Source organism: Mixophyes fleayi, chromosome 6 (assembly GCF_038048845.1).
Source record: "Mixophyes fleayi isolate aMixFle1 chromosome 6, aMixFle1.hap1, whole genome shotgun sequence".
Classification (NCBI taxonomy): Eukaryota; Metazoa; Chordata; class Amphibia; order Anura; family Limnodynastidae; genus Mixophyes; species Mixophyes fleayi.
This window is the reverse complement of record NC_134407.1, coordinates 170474405-170495081: the sequence shown is the minus strand read 5'-3', so window position 1 is coordinate 170495081 and position 20677 is coordinate 170474405. Positions and strand designations below refer to the sequence as shown.

Below are 20677 nucleotides of genomic sequence, written 5' to 3'. Positions count from 1 at the left end.
CCTTGAAGTCTCAAATGAGCACTTAATGACATTATAACTCAGAGATTATGCAGTTTATGTGCAGTTGGATGCATTTGGACCCTGAATGTAAGCAGGAAATGACGTACGCATGAAGAAGCACATTTACGTGCATATGCTCAGTCCAGGTCTACAACACTAGCACATGCAAGAGGTTTATGTCAGGAATAGCAAGTAACAAATTTGCATATGAATGGATGTGCACGCATTTTATCCAATATGCAACATATCCAACTGTGCATGATCCCTATAACTGTAAATCTGAAAACGCACAGGGTATAAAGATATTATTTATTTGACTATTTCCAATAGTCAACTTCTTTGGAGCCACCTAAAATAAAGAATACGTTTTTCCCAGTTATATAATGCAATGTAGAGACAGTTAATAAACATACAATAACCAGGTTTACTTCTGTTTGAATTAGAGATGGGCAGGCTCGGTACTCTCCCGCCCATTCGGAATTGAAATCGAGGCAAAACGTCATTGTGACGTATTCGTATTTCTGAGCTCGGTTCTCGCAAGATTTGAAAAATAAATACCAGCCTCCACAGCAATCCATCGCCATTTGACAGAGGGAGAGAGCAGGGTTAGGTCAGAGGCTATATCACCGCAGGAACAGAGCAATAATTGGACACATTATTGTTTCTATTCTAGACAAATCTTATATTAATACCAATTGTTACAGCAGTAAGAGGAGGATAGAGGAGGGTTTTTTTCCAAGTGCTTTTGGAGTGTCCCTTATTCCTCATTCTTTTGCAGTAATTTTTCTGACTGTCAAAAGTCATATTTGTCAGCAGTATCTAAAACAATATTTAGCACTACAAGTGCTTTTGGGGTGTCCCATATTCCCCAGTGTTTTACAGTAATTTTTCTGGCTGTCAAAAGTCATATTTGTCAGCAGTATAAAAAAAAATATATATTTTGCACTACCAGTGCTTTTGGGGTGTCCCATATTCCCCAGTGTTTTTCTGGCTGTCAAAAGTCATATTTGTCAGCAGTATCTATCTAATACAATTTTGGCACTATAAGTGCTTTGGCCTCATTAAAATGGATTCAAAGCAGTCCACATATGAGCAGAATCAGCAACCCGATTCTGTCACCAGTCCTGATGATAGTGTTCCCAGTACATCTGGGAAAGGCGATGTCAAAGAACAGTCTTTTTAAATCAGGGAAAAAAAATACACACCCAAAAAAAATTTACCGTGTTGAAGCGAAAAAGAAGTGTAACTGAGGAAAAGTTAAGTGTCGATAAGAAAATAAATTGCCAACATGCCATTCTACACACGCAGTGGCAAAGAGAGAATGAGTCCTTTGCCTTCCTCTATTAGTGGTAGATCCAAAAATGTTACCCAGCCTTCTTCTTGTATGGTCACTCGTGACCAAGCAAGACCGACTCATTTGGAGTCCAAAAAAAGGTGCAAAACTACTGTTACGCGTCAAAGCCGAGCTGCAAGAAAACAGTGAGGCAGTAGAGGATAATGTATGCTCTGAATCAGAAATGACACCAATCCCTGTGGAGAGTCCATCCACCAGTGGGATGTCTAATCGTGAGCATTCTGTTAGTGACAGTGTACCCATAAAGAAGGGTCCTTTCAGCAGTTCTGCTGATGTGTGCCTTAACAGCCCGAGTGTAGCCGGCGATACACCAATTGAGGATGCCACTTTGGAATTAGAAGAGGATGAAGGGGAGATTTGTGTAGGCGACTAGGGCACTAATGATGATAATGATGATGATTATGATGCAGACAGATGCCAAATTGCCTTTCTCAATTTATATTTATATTCTAGAGTCTATAACGACTGAATAGTTTTCTAGTTTACTCCTAGTGGAGAGGGAGTCTGATGCAGACAGCCACCAAACTACCTTGGTCCATTTATTTTTTATATTGTTCAGTCTATGCAGGCTGCTTTTTTTCTATTCAATTACAAGTGGAGGGGGGGGGGGCTATAGAGACAGAAATCAAACTGCCTTTGTCCATTTCTTTATATATTTAACTATAAGTATAGGGTGTAACTATAAGTGTAGGGTGTAATGTACTCCCAAAGACGATGGCTGCATTGCTAATAGACTAAGATGAAGAGGAAGACAATCAGGTTTGTGTGCAGAATTAAGGCTGGCCTACCAGGGATGAAACTGTTTTCTTCCTAATTTATTAGCTTTAGAATTAAGTTACTTATCCAAGAAACAGGTGGAGCACTAAATTAGGTGATTTTTAAACAAAATTGCAAAACAAAACCAAACAAAACCAAAACCAAAACACAACGGTAATCCAGATCCAAAACCAAAACCAAAACACAACGGTAATCCAGATCCAAAACCAAAACCAAAACCAAAACACGAGGGTCAGTGAGCATCTCTAGTTTGAATGCTGTCTGGTAGGACAAAGCAGCTCAGTGGGCCACCTGCTCTGATTCTGTTGGGACAGTCCCAATTTATTTGAAATTGTCCTGCACAGTCAGGACTTTGACTTCTGGGACAGGAGTCATGGGTCAGATGTGACAGGGTGAGAATGGTGGGGAAGCATATATTATAGAGGGAACATGGGTAGTGCAATCTTTCCCTCTAACACATATACTTCTCAGGACTATCAGATATACCCACTAAAAGCCTTTTGGTTCAAACCTACATTTGAAAGCAGTTCAGTATGCTTATGTTATGTCTCACAGATATTTCTATCAGTCAGTGTTAGCGCTGGCCTTCCCTAAGAACCCCCCGGTCTTCACCAATAACGCAGCACTTAGGTCAGCCCACTGACGTGATAGGTGATAGATGGTAGGTAAAAGAACAGGCTGAACCAAGGAGAGCAGACTCTGTAGCAGTAGTGTAGTACAACACACACGGCAAAGCAGGAGTTAGAAGCTGAAATGGTACAGCACATACCGAAGAGTCGTAGGCTGTAATCAGTGGAACACCGGGTCAGATACACTGAAGCAACACTGCACACAGAAGAGTTTCCAGGTTGAATACACTTCAGCTCAGACAGAGAAGTGGTCAGTATGGATATCCATGTCGGATACACAGGAGCACAGGCAGCAGAGTAGTCAATATGAATAGCTGGGTCAGATACATGGGAGCACAGGCAGCAAGGTAGAAGTCCAGGAGCAGAGGTCTAGCAAGCCAATAGGTCATACACAGGAGACACCAGAAAGCAGCCTAAGGATACACACTGGGAGCCAGACACCAAGTGGTAAGTCATTGCTCTGACACAGGCAGTGTGTCAGACCGTTCTACATATAAGAGAATTCAAATTTCCTGCCCCTGTGTCACATGACCGCAAGCCATGCCACCTGCTCGGAAGAACAGAGCGGCAGCTGAGATGGGGAACAGGAGCGAGGACCAGGTAAGTCTCTTACAGCTTAGCCTAAATGTAGCCCTGTGCAATGTCCTTATTTTCTTCTTCGACACACAGGGATGTTGGAAAGCCTATCTTTATTTAGCAATTGTGCACCTATAAATTTCAACAAATTCATGTATGCAAAACACGCACTGTAGAGCTGGTGAAGGGTCCTGTAATTTAGTGCGCCATAGTTAATGCCCACTTTCCCCAAAGACATTTTTCTTTATTCACTAATATTATTATTATTATCCTTTATTTGTTAGGCGCCACAAGAGTCCCGCAGCGCCGTACAATGCACAAACAATAGACAGTACAGGGTAAAATATTACTGAGCAGTAGACAAAAATACCAAAACTTCGGAAGCTCCAAGCAGGCTAATGCAGAAAAGACGGAGCAGAAGAGTAGGTAAGGACGCAGGAGGGAAGAGGGCCCTGCTCAAATGAGCTTACATCCTAAGGGAGGGTGAACAAAACTCAGGTACAAAGGGGGCCAGTCGATGTAAAGGAGACAAGAGGGGACGGGAGGAGGGAGGGGAGAGCGGCTTAGGAGGAAGGATGGTAGGCTTTGAGGAACAGGTGGGTTTTTAGTGCCTGTTTGAAGGAGCTTAGAGTGGGAGAGAGACGGACAGAGCGAAGGAGGTCATTCCAGTGAAGGGGGGCTGCTCGGGAGAAGTCTTGGATTCTGGAGTGGGAAGAGGTGATTAGAGTGGAGGAGAGACGACGGTCATTGGCCGAGCGCAGGGAGCGGGCAGGAGTGTGAATGGAGAGGAGGTTGGAGATGTAGGGGGCAGTAGACTGGGAGAGTGCCTTGTATGTGGTGGTCAGGAGTTTGAAGATGATTCTATAGGGGATGGGGAGCCAGTGTAGGGCAAGGCAGAGAGGGGAAGCAGAGGAGGAGCGGCGAGAGAGGAAGATGAGCCTGGCAGCCACGTTCAGAATAGAGCGGAGGGGGGCGAGGTGGGAGAGGGGGAGGCCGGTGAGAAGGAGGTTGCAGTAGTCGAGACGTGAGATAATGAGAGCGTGAATGATGGTTTTGGTTGCATCCTGAGAGAGGAAAGGTCGGATGCGGGCAATGTTGCGAAGTTGAAAGCGACAGGCTTGGGCAAGGGATTGAATGTGGGGGGTAAAGGAGAGAGAGGAGTCGAAGGTAACGCCCAGGCAGCGAAGTTGGGTGACAGAGGAAATGGAGGTGTTGTTGACAGTGATAGAGAGGTCATAGTGGAAGGGGAGCCTGGGGGGAGGAAAGACAATTATTTCAGTTTTAGAGATGTTAATTTTGAGAAAGCGCGAGGACATCCAGGAGGAGATGGCCGAGAGGCAGTTGGATACACGAGAGAGAAGGGAGGTGGAGAGATCGGGCGAGGAGATGTAGAGTTGGATGTCATCAGCGTAAAGGTGATACTGAAGACTGAAGGAGGAGATGAGAGCATCAAGGGAGGAGGTATAGAGTGAAAATAGAAGAGGGCCGAGAACAGAGCCCTGAGGGACTCCAACAGGGAGAGGGGAGGGGGTGGAGGAAGAGCCAGACGTGGATACAGAGAAGGAGCGGTTCGCAAGGTATGAGGTGAACCAGGCGAGGACAGACCCAGATAGGCAGAGAGAGAGAAGAGTTTGTAGCAGGAGGGGGTGGTCAACGGTGTCGAAGGCTGCAGAGAGGTCGAGGAGGATGAGTAGGGAGAAGTGACCCTTGGATTTGGCTAATAAGAGGTCGTTGGTAACTTTCGCCAGGGCAGTTTCAGTGGAGTGGAGTGGAGGGGGCGGAAGTCTGATTGGAGAGGGTCGAGGAGGGAGTAGTCCGAGAGGTGTTTGGTGAGGTGGCTGTAGACAATCCTCTCAAGTAATTTGGAGGCATAGGGGAGAAGTGAGATAGGGCGATAGTTAGCAGGGGAGGAGGGGTCAAGATTAGGTTTTTTGAGGATGGGAGAGATAAGAGCATGTTTGAATGAGGAGGGGACTACTCCAGAGGAGAGTGAAAGGTTAAAGAGGTGAGCGAGGTAAGAGCAAGCAGTGGAAGAGAGAGAGCGAAGGAGGCGAGAGGGGATAGGGTCGAGAGGACAAGTGGAGGGTGGAGAGGATAGATTAAGTGAGCGAACTTCTTCACCCAAGGTGGGGCAGAAGGAGCACCAGGGTTGGATGTTGGGGGGAGGAGGCGGGAAAAGGGGGGGAAGAGCGGGATGTTGAGTCTGATGGCCTCGATTTTGGAAGTGAAAAAGGTGGTGAGGTCAGAGGCAGAGAGGGAAGGCGGGATGGAAGGGGGGTGAGAAGAAATGAGGGACTTAAAGAAGGATTGTTTAGCAAGGGAGAGGGCGGAGCAGAATGAGGTGAGGATAAATTTAAAATGGAGGAAGTCGGCCAGGGAGCGAGATTTTCTCCAGAGGCGTTCAGCAGTGCGAGAGCACTTTTGGAGGAAGTGGGTAAGGTTGGAGTGACAGGGTTGGGGAATGAGGCGGCGCTGGCGGATTGAGGAGGCCGGGGCAACAGCATCAAGGGGAGTAGTGAGGGGAAGGTTGTAGAGAGAGGACGCCTGGTCAGGGAGGGAAGAGGTGAGAGGAGAGTTTCGAGAGAGGAGGAGAAAGCTAATACTATGGCAGTGAAGTATCCTATTTTGTATATTTTTCAATCATATAATTGTACCTGTTCATGAGACAGTATAGGAAGCATTTTTGGGTTGTTTCTTTTAACAGCAACTAACACAGCACTCACAAAGTTAGTGAGTACCGTGTGCATTGTTTCACTTAACCATACAATGTATTTTTGTAGCAAAGATGTTGAGATCTGTTGCATATGTCACTATCTTTTCCCCGTGTGGATAAAGAAGTATAAATATAATTAGATATTGTGAGTTACTATGGGAACTGCTGTCTACGGCTTGTAAAATTTGACATAACATTTTCCTTTGACGTGCACATAGTATACGTTGCACAATATGGAGCTAATGTCATGATGCAGGTTTCAGTAACAAATTGAACTTAGACTGAGAGCTCAGCATTTTGGTCAATATTTTCACTTAAAGAGACATTTGGCCCATAAAGAAAACATTTTGAATTTGTTAATAACTATCTTTAAATAAGTTTACTTGTGAATTTTGTGAAGTCATGAATTCAAGTTTAAAACCATTCTTGCCACCTCACTTTCGTTTTAGGAAACCAATAATTTTAATAAAGTTGCTAAAAAAATTTAATGAACTATATTTATTTTGGACAGCTTAAAGTCACAAGTGCGTTAAACATAGTGGAGGAAAATTTTGTAGGCTGAATCAATATACAGGTTAATGCTGTCTCTCAATTCACAGGGAACCCTTGATGTCACGGAGGCATTGTAACTCATCTTAGCACCGATTGGATAATCCATATAAGTTAATACAAATTTTTATAGGTTACACCACTGGTTCCCAACTCCAGTCCTCAGGGCTCCCTAACAGTGCACGTTTTCCATATCTCTTTGCTGGAGCACAGGTGTATTCATTACTAACTGACACATTTTGAAAGATCCACAGGTGGTCCTAATTATATCACTTGTGACCTGGAAAACCTGCACTGTTGGGGGTCCCTGAGGACTGGAGTTGGGAAACACTGGGTTACACAAATGAATAAGGTTGACTTTAATAGACTCAATCTACAAAGGTATGTAAGAAAGTATACCTCCAGCATCACTAAGTTACTTCATTTTACAGCAAAAACATCATTTCTGTTCATCTTTCAAAGTAAAAGAGCAGGGAATTTTATTTTATTTCAATTTTATTGATATATTGATATTGATGCTGATTACTTGAGGCAAGATGAATTAAGAAATCACTGTCTTAATAAAATGAAAGTGTAACCTATTGTTCTTAGGATGTGCACAATTCAACGTTCATACCCAACCATATAAAATCATTTTGCAGCTAGTTTTTCAGCTTGCAAATGCTCCACAAAATGTAATGGGCTAAAAATTCCACATTCAATTTTACCCACCTACTGCTTTAGAGCCACCACTTTTAATCAATTCAATTTTCTCCTAAAATATTGCTCAGTTTAGCTTTACCTTCTATGCCTAGTATATCTAAAAATTAAAGTAAAAACTATACATGTATTAGCTTTAAACATATAAAACTTTATTTCAAAATGTATATCAGTGAAAAAGGATTATGCTGGTACCAGCAATTTGTGTCCCATATCATAGTGTAGATCCAGTCCAATCTCTTGTAAAAGTTGAATAACGCTTATTTAGCTTCATAATTTAAATCTGAAGAACACTATAAAAATTTAATTTATTACATCATAATGTGAATCTACCCAGAAATACATATGTTTTTCTAATCCCAACTAAACATAATTAGGAACAATTCGCTCCATGTATTCCTTAAGAGATAGGGGGAAACTCATAAACAGAATCTGATAACTGTGATCCATAGCGGCAGAATTTCAAATCAAATCACCATGGTTCATCATGCTGTTTATGAGCTATTTTTCTCAAAAATAGAAGCTTCAACGCTTGGGATCCCAATTTCAGAAATGTGTTGCATTTAATTTAATTTTAATTTCTTTTCATTTCAGTGTTCATTTAATTTATAGCCTCTAAAGACCACGCAAAGAATTATTTGTATTAATTCTTAATATCATTATAAAAATCTAATTCTATTATTGTACAAAAGAAATATCAACAATAAATTGAATTTACATCTATCAGATAAATCTGTGACAAGGATCATTTAATTAATTAATTAATTAGAACATCTATTTAATTCTAGTTATTAATTAGAAAAAATACCAACATTAATTTTATTTTCAATATGATTTTCTAGTTACACAAAAATATACTATTATTAGCAGACGAGTCTGCATTCCATACTGTGGGGATCATAGGCTGATACTTTAGTCCCCTGTAATAGGATGTTCCGTATAACAATTTTACACTCTTATTCAAAGAGTTAAATAGTCCTTTCCCTTGTTATATGATTTTACTACATAAATGTTCATTGTTCTAAGATTTTACTACATAAATGATATTCAAAATATTTACTGTTCACATTAGTAATGCATATAGTGTAACTAATTGAATGTTACTAATAGTATCAAAATGAATGCAACATTCAGAGCAGTTGCCCACTGCATATAACTGCAAAACATATGTATCATCACCTTAAGACAAATCATAAATATGCAATGTGAAATAAAAACATATAGCAATCCAACTCATTACTGATTCAAATTCATAGTGTTCCTGCTCAAAAATATAACGACCAGCTTTTTTAGTGGGAACAATAATTAGAGTAAAGACATATGTCCAGACAGTATTTGATACAGTCCATATGTCAAATATCATTCTTTGCACACCAAACAGGCCACAAAAATATATGAAAAAGCTGATGAAGGATAAGTAATAACAGATGCTAGTAAATCCCTTGCAAAATGTATTAAATCATACCTTTAAACATCTTATGTTACACTGAATCTTGTAGTCTTCATCAGTGTAACAATAAACGTACAGGCCATGTATACAGTTGTGTCTGCAGTGGAACGCACTGTTTGCAGTCTGCTTCATTAATACAAATGCCTCTGAGGGTCCAAATCAACAAGTATAAGAAAGTCTTTGTGTGCCAAGAGCATTTTAAGTAAAATTTCTTTGCATTTTCTTACAAGTCAGGGGAGGTCACAGGTGTGTGAGTGTGCCCAAGTCAAGGAAGGTCACATACATGTGGGTCTGCAAGAATGGAGAAGGCACAAGCAAGTGGGTACCCAAGTCAGGGGAAGGCACAGGCATGTGGTTGCACAAGTCACGGAAGGACACAACTGCGTGGGTGTACAAGTCAGGGAAGGATACAGCCATGTGGGTGCGCAAGTCAGAGGAGGGCATAAGCGTATGCACAAATCAGGGGAGGGCACAGCCGTGTGGGTGCCCATGTCAGGGGAAAGCACAGCTGTATGGGTGCGCAGGCCAGGTGAGGGAATAACAATGTGAGTACAGAATTCAGTGGAAGGCAGAAATGTTGTGGGTGGGCAAGTGAGGGGAAGGCACAAACATGTGAATGTGCAAGTCATGTAAGGCACAGGCATGTTGATGTGTAAGTCTGGGGAGGGCACTGGTTAAAACCCCATCTATCTGCATGAGTAGTGTAGTACATTTCACCAGTGACAGCCTGGGTCCTCAATTGCAGATACCAATGAGTGGTGCACTGGAGGCATCAAATTTAGTGCTATATGTTGTCTGAAGGCTTGTCTGAAGGGCTCAAGAGGGCAGCTCAGTTTGGTAATTGCTGGGAAACCCCCTGAAACCGGCAGCCGTTCTAGTACAGGTGTGCAGTGTTTCACTGCCAGAACATGTATGATGGGGGAAAAGGCTGGTCCCTGAATCTCTGGCAGTAAGCAGCTGGGATACAAAATAGTCATCTCCACTGAACACTATGGAGGTGAGAGAGCTGATTCTGCTGGGTTAGCTAACCATTGCAGGAGGATAAAACATACTCCACAGGCAGAACACAGGGTCAACACTTCTGGAACAAATGGACGGAGTACGTAGTGGAAGTGCATGGTGTTACTTCTGTTACAAATCCTCATCTCATCATCATCACCATTTATTTATATAGAGCCAATGATTCTGCAGCGCTGTACAGAGAACTCATTCACATCACTCCCTGCCCCATTGGAGCTTACAGTCTAAATTCCCTAACATACACACACAGACAGAGAGAGAGAGTGACTAGGGTCAATATTTATAGCAGCCAGTTAACCTACAAGTATGTTTTTGGAGTGTGGGAGGAAAATAGACTTAGTAAAAGAAACTGTCTCTGAATGTGCTACTTAATTCATATTATACCACTTTCTGCAGTGGTTAAACGGAAAATCAAATTCTGCTTTTTTCCTGTCGACTCAAGTGGCAATTACAATTTTAAATCCACATTAAAGACCTGGGGCCTGATTCATTAAGGAACTTAAATTAAGATATTTCCTATTTAAGTCTCCTGGACAAAACCATATTGAAAATTAGTTTTCTGTTTTGCACATAAGTTAAATACTGACTGTTTTTTCATGTAGCACACAAATATCAACTTTACATTTCAGTGTACAAATAAGCTATCAAGTATTTGTGTGCTACATGAAAAAACAGTCAGTATTTAACTTATGTGCAAAACAGAAAACTAATTTTCACCCCTTGCATTGTAACATGGTTTTGTCCAGGAGACTTAAATAAGAAACTTCCTAATTTAAGTTCCTTAATGAATCAGGCCCATCGTTAGTGGTTTAGCCACAGGGATTTAGATAGATAGATAGATTCCAGGTGAGGCAGCACTCAAGGATTTAAGACAAGTTGCAGTTTGAATGAAAAGGGTGTATTTAATTCATTCCAACGTTTCATTATATTACTTTCCTCAAGGACATCATGTGAGGAAAGTAATATACTGAAACGTTGGAGTGGGTTAAATACACCCTTTTCATACAAATTACAATATGCCTTAAATCTTTTAGTGCTGCCTCAACTGGAATCTATTTATTGCGCTATCTATACAAGAAGTACTGAGGAAGGCAACAGGGTAATGTACACATGTTCTGTATGAATGCCAAGCACCTGGATGCTATATATATATATATATATATATATATATATATATATATATATATATATATGTGTATATATTTATATATATATATATATATATATATATATATTATATATATATATATATATATATATATATATATTTACCAATAGTTACTATATACCAATAGTTCAGATTTGGCGGAACTGTCCTGCTCAGCCAGGAACATGAGAAATATTTAGAATTGGAGGTAGTCAATCGGTCGTCGCTGAACCTGCCAAAGTTCAGACTGTCGACAGGTTCAGTATGTCAACATGTTTAAAATGGCGACAGTTGTTAAAGTTGACAATCACAATGCCGATTTTCAACCGGCAATAGCACCACCATTTTACTATGTGTATTGAGCCGCCGGGTGCCCTGACTGTGTTATGCCATTGCCGTTTGAATATCGACATTGTAACTGTCGACTTTAGCAACTCTCGACAGTCACAATGTAGGCATTTTAACCATGCAGACACATTGAACATGTGGAGGAGTCGAAGTCTCCACATTTTGGTGACGACAGTCTGACCTTTGACAAGTTCACCATCAACAGATCATACCCAACCCTTTAGGACAGCGGTGGGCAAACCGGTCCTCAAGGGCCATATAACAGTTCATGTTTTTAGGATTTCTGTCTGTAGAAACAGCTGGGATAATTACTGACCCAGCCAAATAGATTAACTCAGCTGTGCATGATTAAAGAAATCCTAAAAACATGAACTGTTATATGGCCCTTGAGGACTGGTTTGCCCACCCCTGCTTTAGGAGGTATTTGCCACTCTTTATTTTCCTTAAATGCTGCACAAACCGAGTAGGGGTGCATTCATCATGTAAGCAAAGAGGAGAGGCTGTCAGGTGTCGTCCCCACATTTCGCTTGCTGCTCGGGGATGGACAACTGTTCCTCCCGGCCGCCTCTACGTCCTCGGAACTAGGCATCGGGACGAATTCTGTATTTGGCTGGTGGGAGTCAATTATGTCATTAGCTGCCAAGTCCCTATAAGATTCATCTGGTCCCTGTGTAAAGCAGAGTCTGGCACCATTAGGGTGCCAGAGTATCAGGTCTATACCTAACTTCAGCGTACCTTTGTTCCTAGCTCCAGCCTTTACCTCCCATTCCCTGCTAGTGTTTCCTTTGGCTGCAGACCCTGCTAGGCTACTATCCTTGGGACTCTTCTTTTGCTGCTCCATACCCTCCTGGTTTGACCTTTGGCTTCCCCTTACCATTCTCTGGGTTATGATTCTGTACCATGCTACTTGGCTGGCTTGAACTCAGACTATCTGACAACTCTCTGTTTTCCACTACTTTGCCGGTGACTGTCTTGTAGAACTGAAACCTCTGAGTCACTTTCAGCAAAACCTATACCACCTTGCAGAGTCCAGGACCAGGGGATGCGTTAAACTTCATGCTTCCTAGCTTAGTTGTGCTAATACAGGCAAGTAGCCTCCTTCCCATATCCATTATTGTGACTGAGACATACGGATGTGGATGGAGGGAAGCACTACCCATGCTCTCCATGATGCTGGCATCACCCCCTCAAGCAGAACGGTCTTGCTTACAATAATCCCTTCATTATTGTCAGCTCCAGGCCCATGTGGCTCTTTATCTGGCCCTGTAAAAAAAACCATTCACTTGCCTTGTTTTCTGTCTCATTGCTACTATTGAAGAAGCAGACTTTCAAGTATGGAGGGGAGTGAGAGCTCCATCCATTTTCTGTGCAGTTCCTACTGATGGCAACTATGGAAAGAAAAGGTGCAGATTAATTTGTAGGTTAGTAGTTACAGTTCATATTAAATTTAATTAAACTCAAGCATTTAGATTAATACAATACATTGACAATTGCATGAAATTGTTCTTGGAAATCAGTTTGGTAAAGAAACTAAAGGGGTATTATCTTGGACCCAGAAATTTCTAGTAATGGAGCATGGATGGAACAGATCATTAAAGCATTTCTTAATTAACAACTTTGTAACAAAGAGGTGAATCTCTTCTTCAAGTAAACTACTTGACTAATGTGATGGGAAAAATGTAAAAGAAGAAACATTAGGTTAACTTTGACTTAAAATTCTTAATCCCCCTGAACCTTATAAGTATAAGCCTAAACCTAAAATCAGGCCAAGCTCTAATTATAACCCTAGTTAAAACGTTCTCACCCTTTCGATCTCAAGAAAACCTAATGCATTGTACTAACAGGATACAGTTGAAAGTGGAATCTTATTTTACATTTCACAAATGAGAACAGGTCCGATTAATGGGATCTATATTCTCTAAAATCTTACCACAGCCATAATGTAAATATTATCAATAGCTGCAAATGAATGGGCACTGGCTAAATTATATTTAGTACAGTCCTAAGATACATAGCGTAGTGTGACCTATCTGCCTTGCTTACATCTCCCTACAGACTGGAAAAGCTGACTCTGCTACAGCATGAGGTGCTCTGCTGCTAAGCAGGTTCCATCCATTATCTCTGGCCACTAGTGATAACAGCTGTCTCTTTCTGAGGAGTCCAGCATTTATTTGTTACTGATTAGTCTAATAATACCATGTGGCCTATGCATGGGTTTCTAGTAGTTATAGCTGTGCTTCTGCTATAACAGTATACTTAGTGTACAGATACTTGAGGAGTACTGCCAACTTTTTCTTTATCCCCTGTCACAATTTTGTAATTTTGATGCAGAGGACAATATACCACGTCATGGAGACCCTCATTCTGTTCACTCCACTAGGGAGTCTTGGAGACCTACCCAGTATTCTGGAGTCTCTCAGACATTCCGGGAGACTGTGAATATGACATTTTGCCTCACTTTTCGTTTCAGGGAGCACAAGAAATTTTGAGTGACTAACCGGATTCTGTTCTGCTCATCATTAATTCTTCATATTATACTCCATTTTTTATTAGTATAATATTTTGTATTTATAATTAACCTTTTTAGTATCATATTTAATATTTATTTTTAGCCATTTTACTATAATATTTAGCATTTATACTTATCTATTTTAGCATAATAGTCAGTATTGAGCCTAGTCCTCTCCTGTAACTCTACCCTCTTATATTTAATGTTCACTGACATTTGACTTACAAGTAGGGCAAGCTTCATTAACACCTTATGATTGGCCTAGCATGCTGGGATCTTCCACATCCGCGGAGGGGGTTAACTTCTTCAATATCTACCCCTTCCTCACACTGGGTGGGTTTATGCTCTTTATAAAATCAGAATAAGGTAGCCCTACTGAGAGAAAGGAGTGCAGTGTGCTATCTTGTTATATGTTCTACCCTCTGTTGAGCAAAATATTTTTTGTACTATAGCTAACTATCCTCAATTCTGTATTGTTGTGTTTGCTGTTACTGCACCTGTGATAATAAAGCTGTGGTTGAAATTTATGCCCTTTTGCTGACTCGACCAATGCCATTTATTGCCATTGCACAAAACATACTTACATACATACATACCTTAGGAGCTATTCTATAAAAGACAACTTATTTATGCCAATGGCTACAGCCAAGAACACACTTACTGCATCTGTAAGATTTACAGCCATGTCAACATGTGGGACGACCTTTCCCATAAATCCTGTGGATGTGGCACTGAAATTGTTAATTGTGCCAAATACTGCCTTCCCAGATCCCAGATTTTGAGGATTTTCATTTGGAATGTTTCCCTTATTTTAATGCAAACCACTTCTCTTGGCATAGATCTAAATATGTGTTTTCTATTCTACAGGTATGAATAACTGTATCCTGATACAGCTTGGGCTCTGCATTCAGATTGCAAATCTCACTACCTACTTTTTTAATTACACTGATGTATACGTTACAATATATTGAAGGTGAATGTTTAAAATACAAAAGTTGTGTGGCATTATATGTAAAAACATAATTGTTTGAGATGAACTACACTGGATTACTGGAATAGAGGGTATTGTAATAAACACAATATAAATGAACAGATATTACTACTACTACTAATATTATTGCTATTATTAAACAGTGTAATCGTGGGCTCAGCTGCAAACCGTTAAGGGCTCAACAGAGAAATACATTAGAAAGTTTGCTTAAGCTAAATAAATGCAGTGTATTGCAATTTTATGAGTCAGTAATCAAATTTGTTCAATATATTACCTTGTTTCACTGTGAGATTTGAGCCCCTCCCTAAAGATTTGCAGCTGAGCCCATTGTTATTTGGTTTATTAAACCCACTCATTGCACAGGCTTGGAGCCCAAATAACAGTTAGGTCTCCCCTAACAGAGATTACCTTATCACTGGTCGGGGGATCTATCTATTTTGGCCTAGCAAGCACTAAGAATTTCTCTGTAAATTTGAGCTGTAGGACACAGGTTAGAAGCTCATGACATCTTTCCTCAAAATGTACCTGTAGGTGCATGTTTTAAGGGTCTAGTTATCATTGGGTCAAAAGCACCATACTTTCACTAGTCACCATCACCATTATATAAGAGACATTTCCTATTGCCTCAGTTACCTCCCTCTATCACCCATCAGCTGCCAGATATTTACATCACCTGACAGATAAAACTGTTCCTTATAATGTGGTTACTAAAGGTTACTAAATACAGCCTATTTAGTTTTTACTCAGTATTGTTCAGGGATCTCTGTTGTGTCGCCCTAGCTCCATGACCACTCCTTGATCACTCCATCCACCTGCTCTTCCATGACTCTCCCTGATTACTCCCTCTACTTGCTCCTCCTGTGATACTCACTTCTGTCCCACTTTTTCCTCATGTCTCCAATTCACCCTCCCTCTAGTTTAGAAACACTCATGAGCAGGGCCCTCTCTACCCCATCCCATGTACTTAGCTTACTTTATGTGTGTCTGTTATAATTTTTTAAAAGTTTTTATTTTTGCAAGGTCACATGAGCAATAGTTTACAACTGACAACGTGAAAACAGAAATTATAATTAACAAGATAAACAAACAGCGTCTACGACCAGCATAGAAATAGACTCAACATGTCAACCATATAGTTATATATGTAAAGAAAGACTGACCAAGAGTTTTCCGTACAGAGGGGAGAGAAGTAAAAGAAGGGGGAAAGAGAGAAAATAGTTATAGGGGGAGAGGGGAGAAGTGGCTCGATCCAATGTGAGGGGTAAAAAAACTTTAAAGGGGAAAGAAATGATAATAGTTATGTAAAGGGTGAGCAAGCCTGGACAAAGGACAGCCAAATGGTCCCAAACCTTGTTGAAGGCTCTCGAGAAGTTGCGGATAATCCTGGTCATATACTCCATTCGCTGGGTCTGCCAAACTCTGTTTACTATGGTCATCAAGGAGGGGGGAGTTTGCTGCCGCCAGTCTGCTGCTATTTGGCAAGTAGCCGTGGAGAGAATGCGCCTAATTAGTTTATTCTGATGACAGGTTGACGAGGGAGCTCCCAGAGGAAAAAGAAAGAATTTGGGCTCCAGGGGAATATCCACCTGAAGAATTGATTGGGTCAAACGTTTGATCTCGGTCCAGAAATGTATCAGTTTTGGGCACATCCACTAAATATGAAGGAATGTGCCTTCGTGGAAGCACCCTCACCAGCATTGATCAGAAGTGTCAGGGAGGATTCTACAGAGTAACGAAGGCACATAGTACCCTTCCCGCTGGGATCTCTGAAGAACTTTAAGTCTACCTGACCAAACTAATTTAGTAATATGAAATTGGAGGAAACCGATTGGCATATTCCATTGTCTGTGGAAAAACCCGAAAATCTCACGCTCCGCGCACTGTTACCGTTATTACAGTAATAGTGCGCGGGGGGAAAACGTTATTACGGTAGTTTTCTCGCTGGATTTCAGCTCGCAGATCCCTGAGCCGCGAGCTGAAATCCAGCTTACTATTACCATAATAACAGTAATAATTTTAACGCGGCGGAATATTCAAACAATTGAATATGCCCCATAGGGTGGGATACGAATGGGAAGAGTCTGGAAATAATAAAGCAATCTGGGGAAGATATTCATCTTGACGGCATTAATGCGGCCAATCCAAGAAATGTAAAGGTGTAACCAAGCAGTGAGATCTAGCTTTATTTGGTCAAAAAGACAGTGAAAGTTTGCTTGAAAAAGGTGCCGGTAATGTTTAGTGACAAAGATTCCCAGATACTTAATTTTTTGGAGATGCCATTGAAATGGAAAGGAACGCTCCAGGAATATCTTATCAGAGTTAGAAACATTAAAGTCCAATATCTCTATCTTGTCCGAGTTGATCTTGTAGCCTGAAAAGTGGCTATATAGGTCCAACTCGACCAAGAGGGGAGGCACAGAAGTGGTGGGATGAGTGATGGACAACAAGATGTCGTCAGCATAGAGCACAATCTTATGAGTAGAGGGGCTCACAGGTATATCCGCTATCTCCCGGTTGTCTCATATCCTAGCGGCAGGCCAGTGTCTCGATGATGAGAACGAACATAAGTGTGGAGGGGGGCAATCTTGGCGTGTGCCATTCAAAATAGGGAGGGGCATCAAGGTCAGACCATTAGCAGAAATAGTGGCTGAAGGGGAATGATAGAGGGCCAAGATACCTTTCAAAAATCTGCCCATGAACCCCATCGATCAGAGTACCCCCTCCATGAACGACCAGGAGATGCAGTCGAACGCCTTTTCAACATCAAGCGCCATGGGAAGGGAAGGAATGTTATCGTTATGAATCGTATGAATCAGATGAATAATCCTTCTAGTATTATCGGGGGCTTGACGCCCTGTGATGGAACCCACCTGGTCAAGATGAATGAGGTCAGGAAGGAGCGGGTTCAACCTGGAGGTCAGAATCTTTGCAAATAGTTTCAGATCAACGCTGACTAAGGAAATAGGCCTACAGCTGGCACATCTGTTATAATTTTTCATTTAACTTGTACTTGTCTATTTACACCTTTACAATTACACTTTGTATGTGTTTTTAAACTCCCATGTTTTGTTACTGTGCTTATTTGTTTACTCATACCCATATCATTTGTATAATGACTGTCCAGCGCTGTTGAATTTGTTGAGCCTTATAAATAAATGTTGAATATGATGATGGTGGTAATATTATTAATACATATAGGAATACATTTAGGAATACATTTACATTCTGTTTCTGGTTAAAAAATTGTACCGCAGGTTATGCAGGAATGATGAATGTATAGTATATATATATATTGAGGAGTCCCAGGGGAAAATTTATCAAGCTGCAGTTTTGAAAAAAGTGGATATGTTGCCTATTGCAACCAATCACACTCTAGCTGTCATTTTTTAGAATATACTATTTAAATGATAGCTAGAATCTGATTGGTTGCTATTGTAACAAAGGGAGGCATTTATCCGATAAGATGTAGAGAAAGCATACAAGCAGAATAAAACATTGGCGCAGTTATGCACCTAGATTGAGGTTAAACCAGGTAAAAACTTGTGTAGTTTAAAGTTTGGTTAACTTACATGATTTGGAAGCTCCTTCCTCTCAGCAAACAGACAGGGTGTGTCTGTTAGTGCAAACAGAGCCTGTGATGGGAGTTTCCTCTTAAAGAGAAGGTGGGTGTGTCCCCTGCCCATCAAGCTAAGGCTGGTGGAGGAGCATCATGTATAAAAGCTTGATTGTGTCATTTGTTCACTGAGACCAACGCTGGGGAAGCTGTCTGGTCTTGAGAGAGAGCTGGTCTATGTCTAGATAGTGTTTAGGGTCTCCATAATTGCTGTGAAAGTCATACAGTGTCAAAAACATTTTAACCATCCTTTCAATAAAGCTGCATAAAAAGAAGAAGTTGTTCGCATGTGCTTCAGCAGTAGTGGGCTCTTGCCACAAGTGGTGTCAGGAGTGGGATGCTCCGGGAAGCAAGTTTCCTCTACCCAACCGGCGCAGACGTCAACATGAAGGAAGTACTGAGAACCCTCATGAATGTGGCCCCTGCGCAGCAACAGCAGCAAGCTCAGATGCTACGAGTTGCTGAGGCACAGGTGGAAAACACAAGGCTCTTAAGGAAAGAGTTAAGCCAGGTGAGGCATGACAGAAATGAACCACCTGGTCCAGTTCTCCAGAAAATGTCACCAGGTGATAACGTAGAAGCATATCTGGTGTCCTTTGAGAGACTTGCAAAAAGGGGCAAAATGGCCTCCTAAAGATTGGGCTGAGAGGTTGGCGCCATATCTGACTGATGAAGCTCAGCGAGCTTATATGGATTTAGATGAGGAACGGGCCTCTGATTATTTGTGCCTAACGTCTGAGATATTGGTTAGCGTTGGAGTTTCCGGGCCAGGCCGAGCCCAGCGCTATCACCAATGGTGCTATGATAAAGAAAAGCCGGTCAGAGCGCAAGTAGCTGAGCTTTCTAAAATTTTAAAGAAATGGCTGCAGCCTGAGGAGAATTCGCCTTCTTGGATTATTGAAGTTCTGGCGATAGATCACTGCATCCGGGGGCTGAACCGCGATTTGCAAAGGTGGGTTCTGCAATCAGACCCACAAACAGCACACAGCAGAGGTAAGTGCAGTTTGAGCAGTATAGCCTTTGAACAGCAGCACAGCAGAGGTACTGACGATCCAGGTGAGCAGTATAGCCTTTGAACAGCAACACAGCAGAGGCACTGACGATCCAGGTGAGAGCACACAGAATAGGTAGGAACCTAAACAGCCAGGTAACTTGATGAACAGGCCCAGAGGAATGGGAGGAGGTGCCTTTTCAAGTTTAGAGCCAGAACCTGAGACCAATAGGAATCTTGCCAGCAACAGACAGGTGCTCAGTCTGCACATGTGCAGATCAGACTAAGGGTTTGAGGGCTGCTAATGAGGCACAGGTGAGTGTCTTAGGGCTAGATTTACTAAGCTGCGGGTTTGAAAAAGTGGGGATGTTGCCTATAGCAACCAATCAGATTCTAGCTGTCATTTTGTAGAAGGTACTAAATAAATGAAAGCTAGAATCTGATTGGTTGCTATAGGCAACATCCCCATTTTTTCAAACCCGCAGCTTAGTAAATCTAGCCCTTAGTCTTTGTTTATGGAAGCCGAATAAGCGCCGTGTGACAGTAATCTTGCCCATAAGGGGCAATGACCCTATAGAGATGTCCATGATCGGTTCCCTCCCCAGGAAAAGAGCCCACCCAAACTTAACAGATCCGAGTACCAAGCTGTCTTGGCTCAGTAATTTCGTGCGCCCTCGGAATTGAAAACGAGGCAAAACGTCATTGTTACGTCTCCGGATCTCGCGAGTTTTGGATTTTATAAGTACCGCGCTCCACGGCGATTCAGCGCCATTTCACAGAGAGACACAGAAGGGGTAGCAAAGTTCTTGGCAGTCTCTAGTGCAGTTGGGCAGCGTCATAGCTAGAAAAGAAAGAGGGTGTTGTTTAAAGTCTCCAGTGACATTCTAACGAGTTATAGCTCACACAGAAACAGGAGCGCTCCATTGCTATTTGTCATTGCTGAAATAGAATTAATAGGGCTGGCAGTCTTGTTCTAACTTTGCAGTCACATTGTACTGTGTTATATAGCTGACACACAAACAGGACAGCTCCATTGCTAATTGTCATTGCTGAATTTGAATTAATAGGGCTGGCAGTCTTGTTCTAAATCTAAAGTCACATTGTACTGTGTTATATAGCTAACACACAAACAGGACAACTCCATTAATCCACTGCTAATTGTCATTGCTGAAATAGAAGTAATAGGACTGACAGTGTACTTCAAAATCTGCAGTCATATTGTACTATGCCAGGGCTCACAATATAAGGTGGCATTACTTAGTGTTGAAACAGAAACTCAAATAATAGGGCTGTCAGTATTACAAAAGTCTC

At 41.5% G+C, this 20677-nt stretch overlaps 1 protein-coding gene across 2 annotated transcripts in view; it reads right to left on the bottom strand.

Moving 5' to 3' along the window:
* The window catches only part of LOC142094744 (vasoactive intestinal polypeptide receptor 1-like), a 119654-nt gene that overhangs the window by 63428 nt on the left and 35549 nt on the right, over nucleotides 1–20677 (bottom strand). For both annotated transcript variants that reach the window (XM_075177184.1, XM_075177185.1), the window contains exon 4: nucleotides 12550–12650. In XM_075177184.1, the coding sequence (XP_075033285.1) occupies nucleotides 12550–12650 (101 nt within the window). The remainder of the gene's footprint in view (nucleotides 1–12549; nucleotides 12651–20677) is intronic.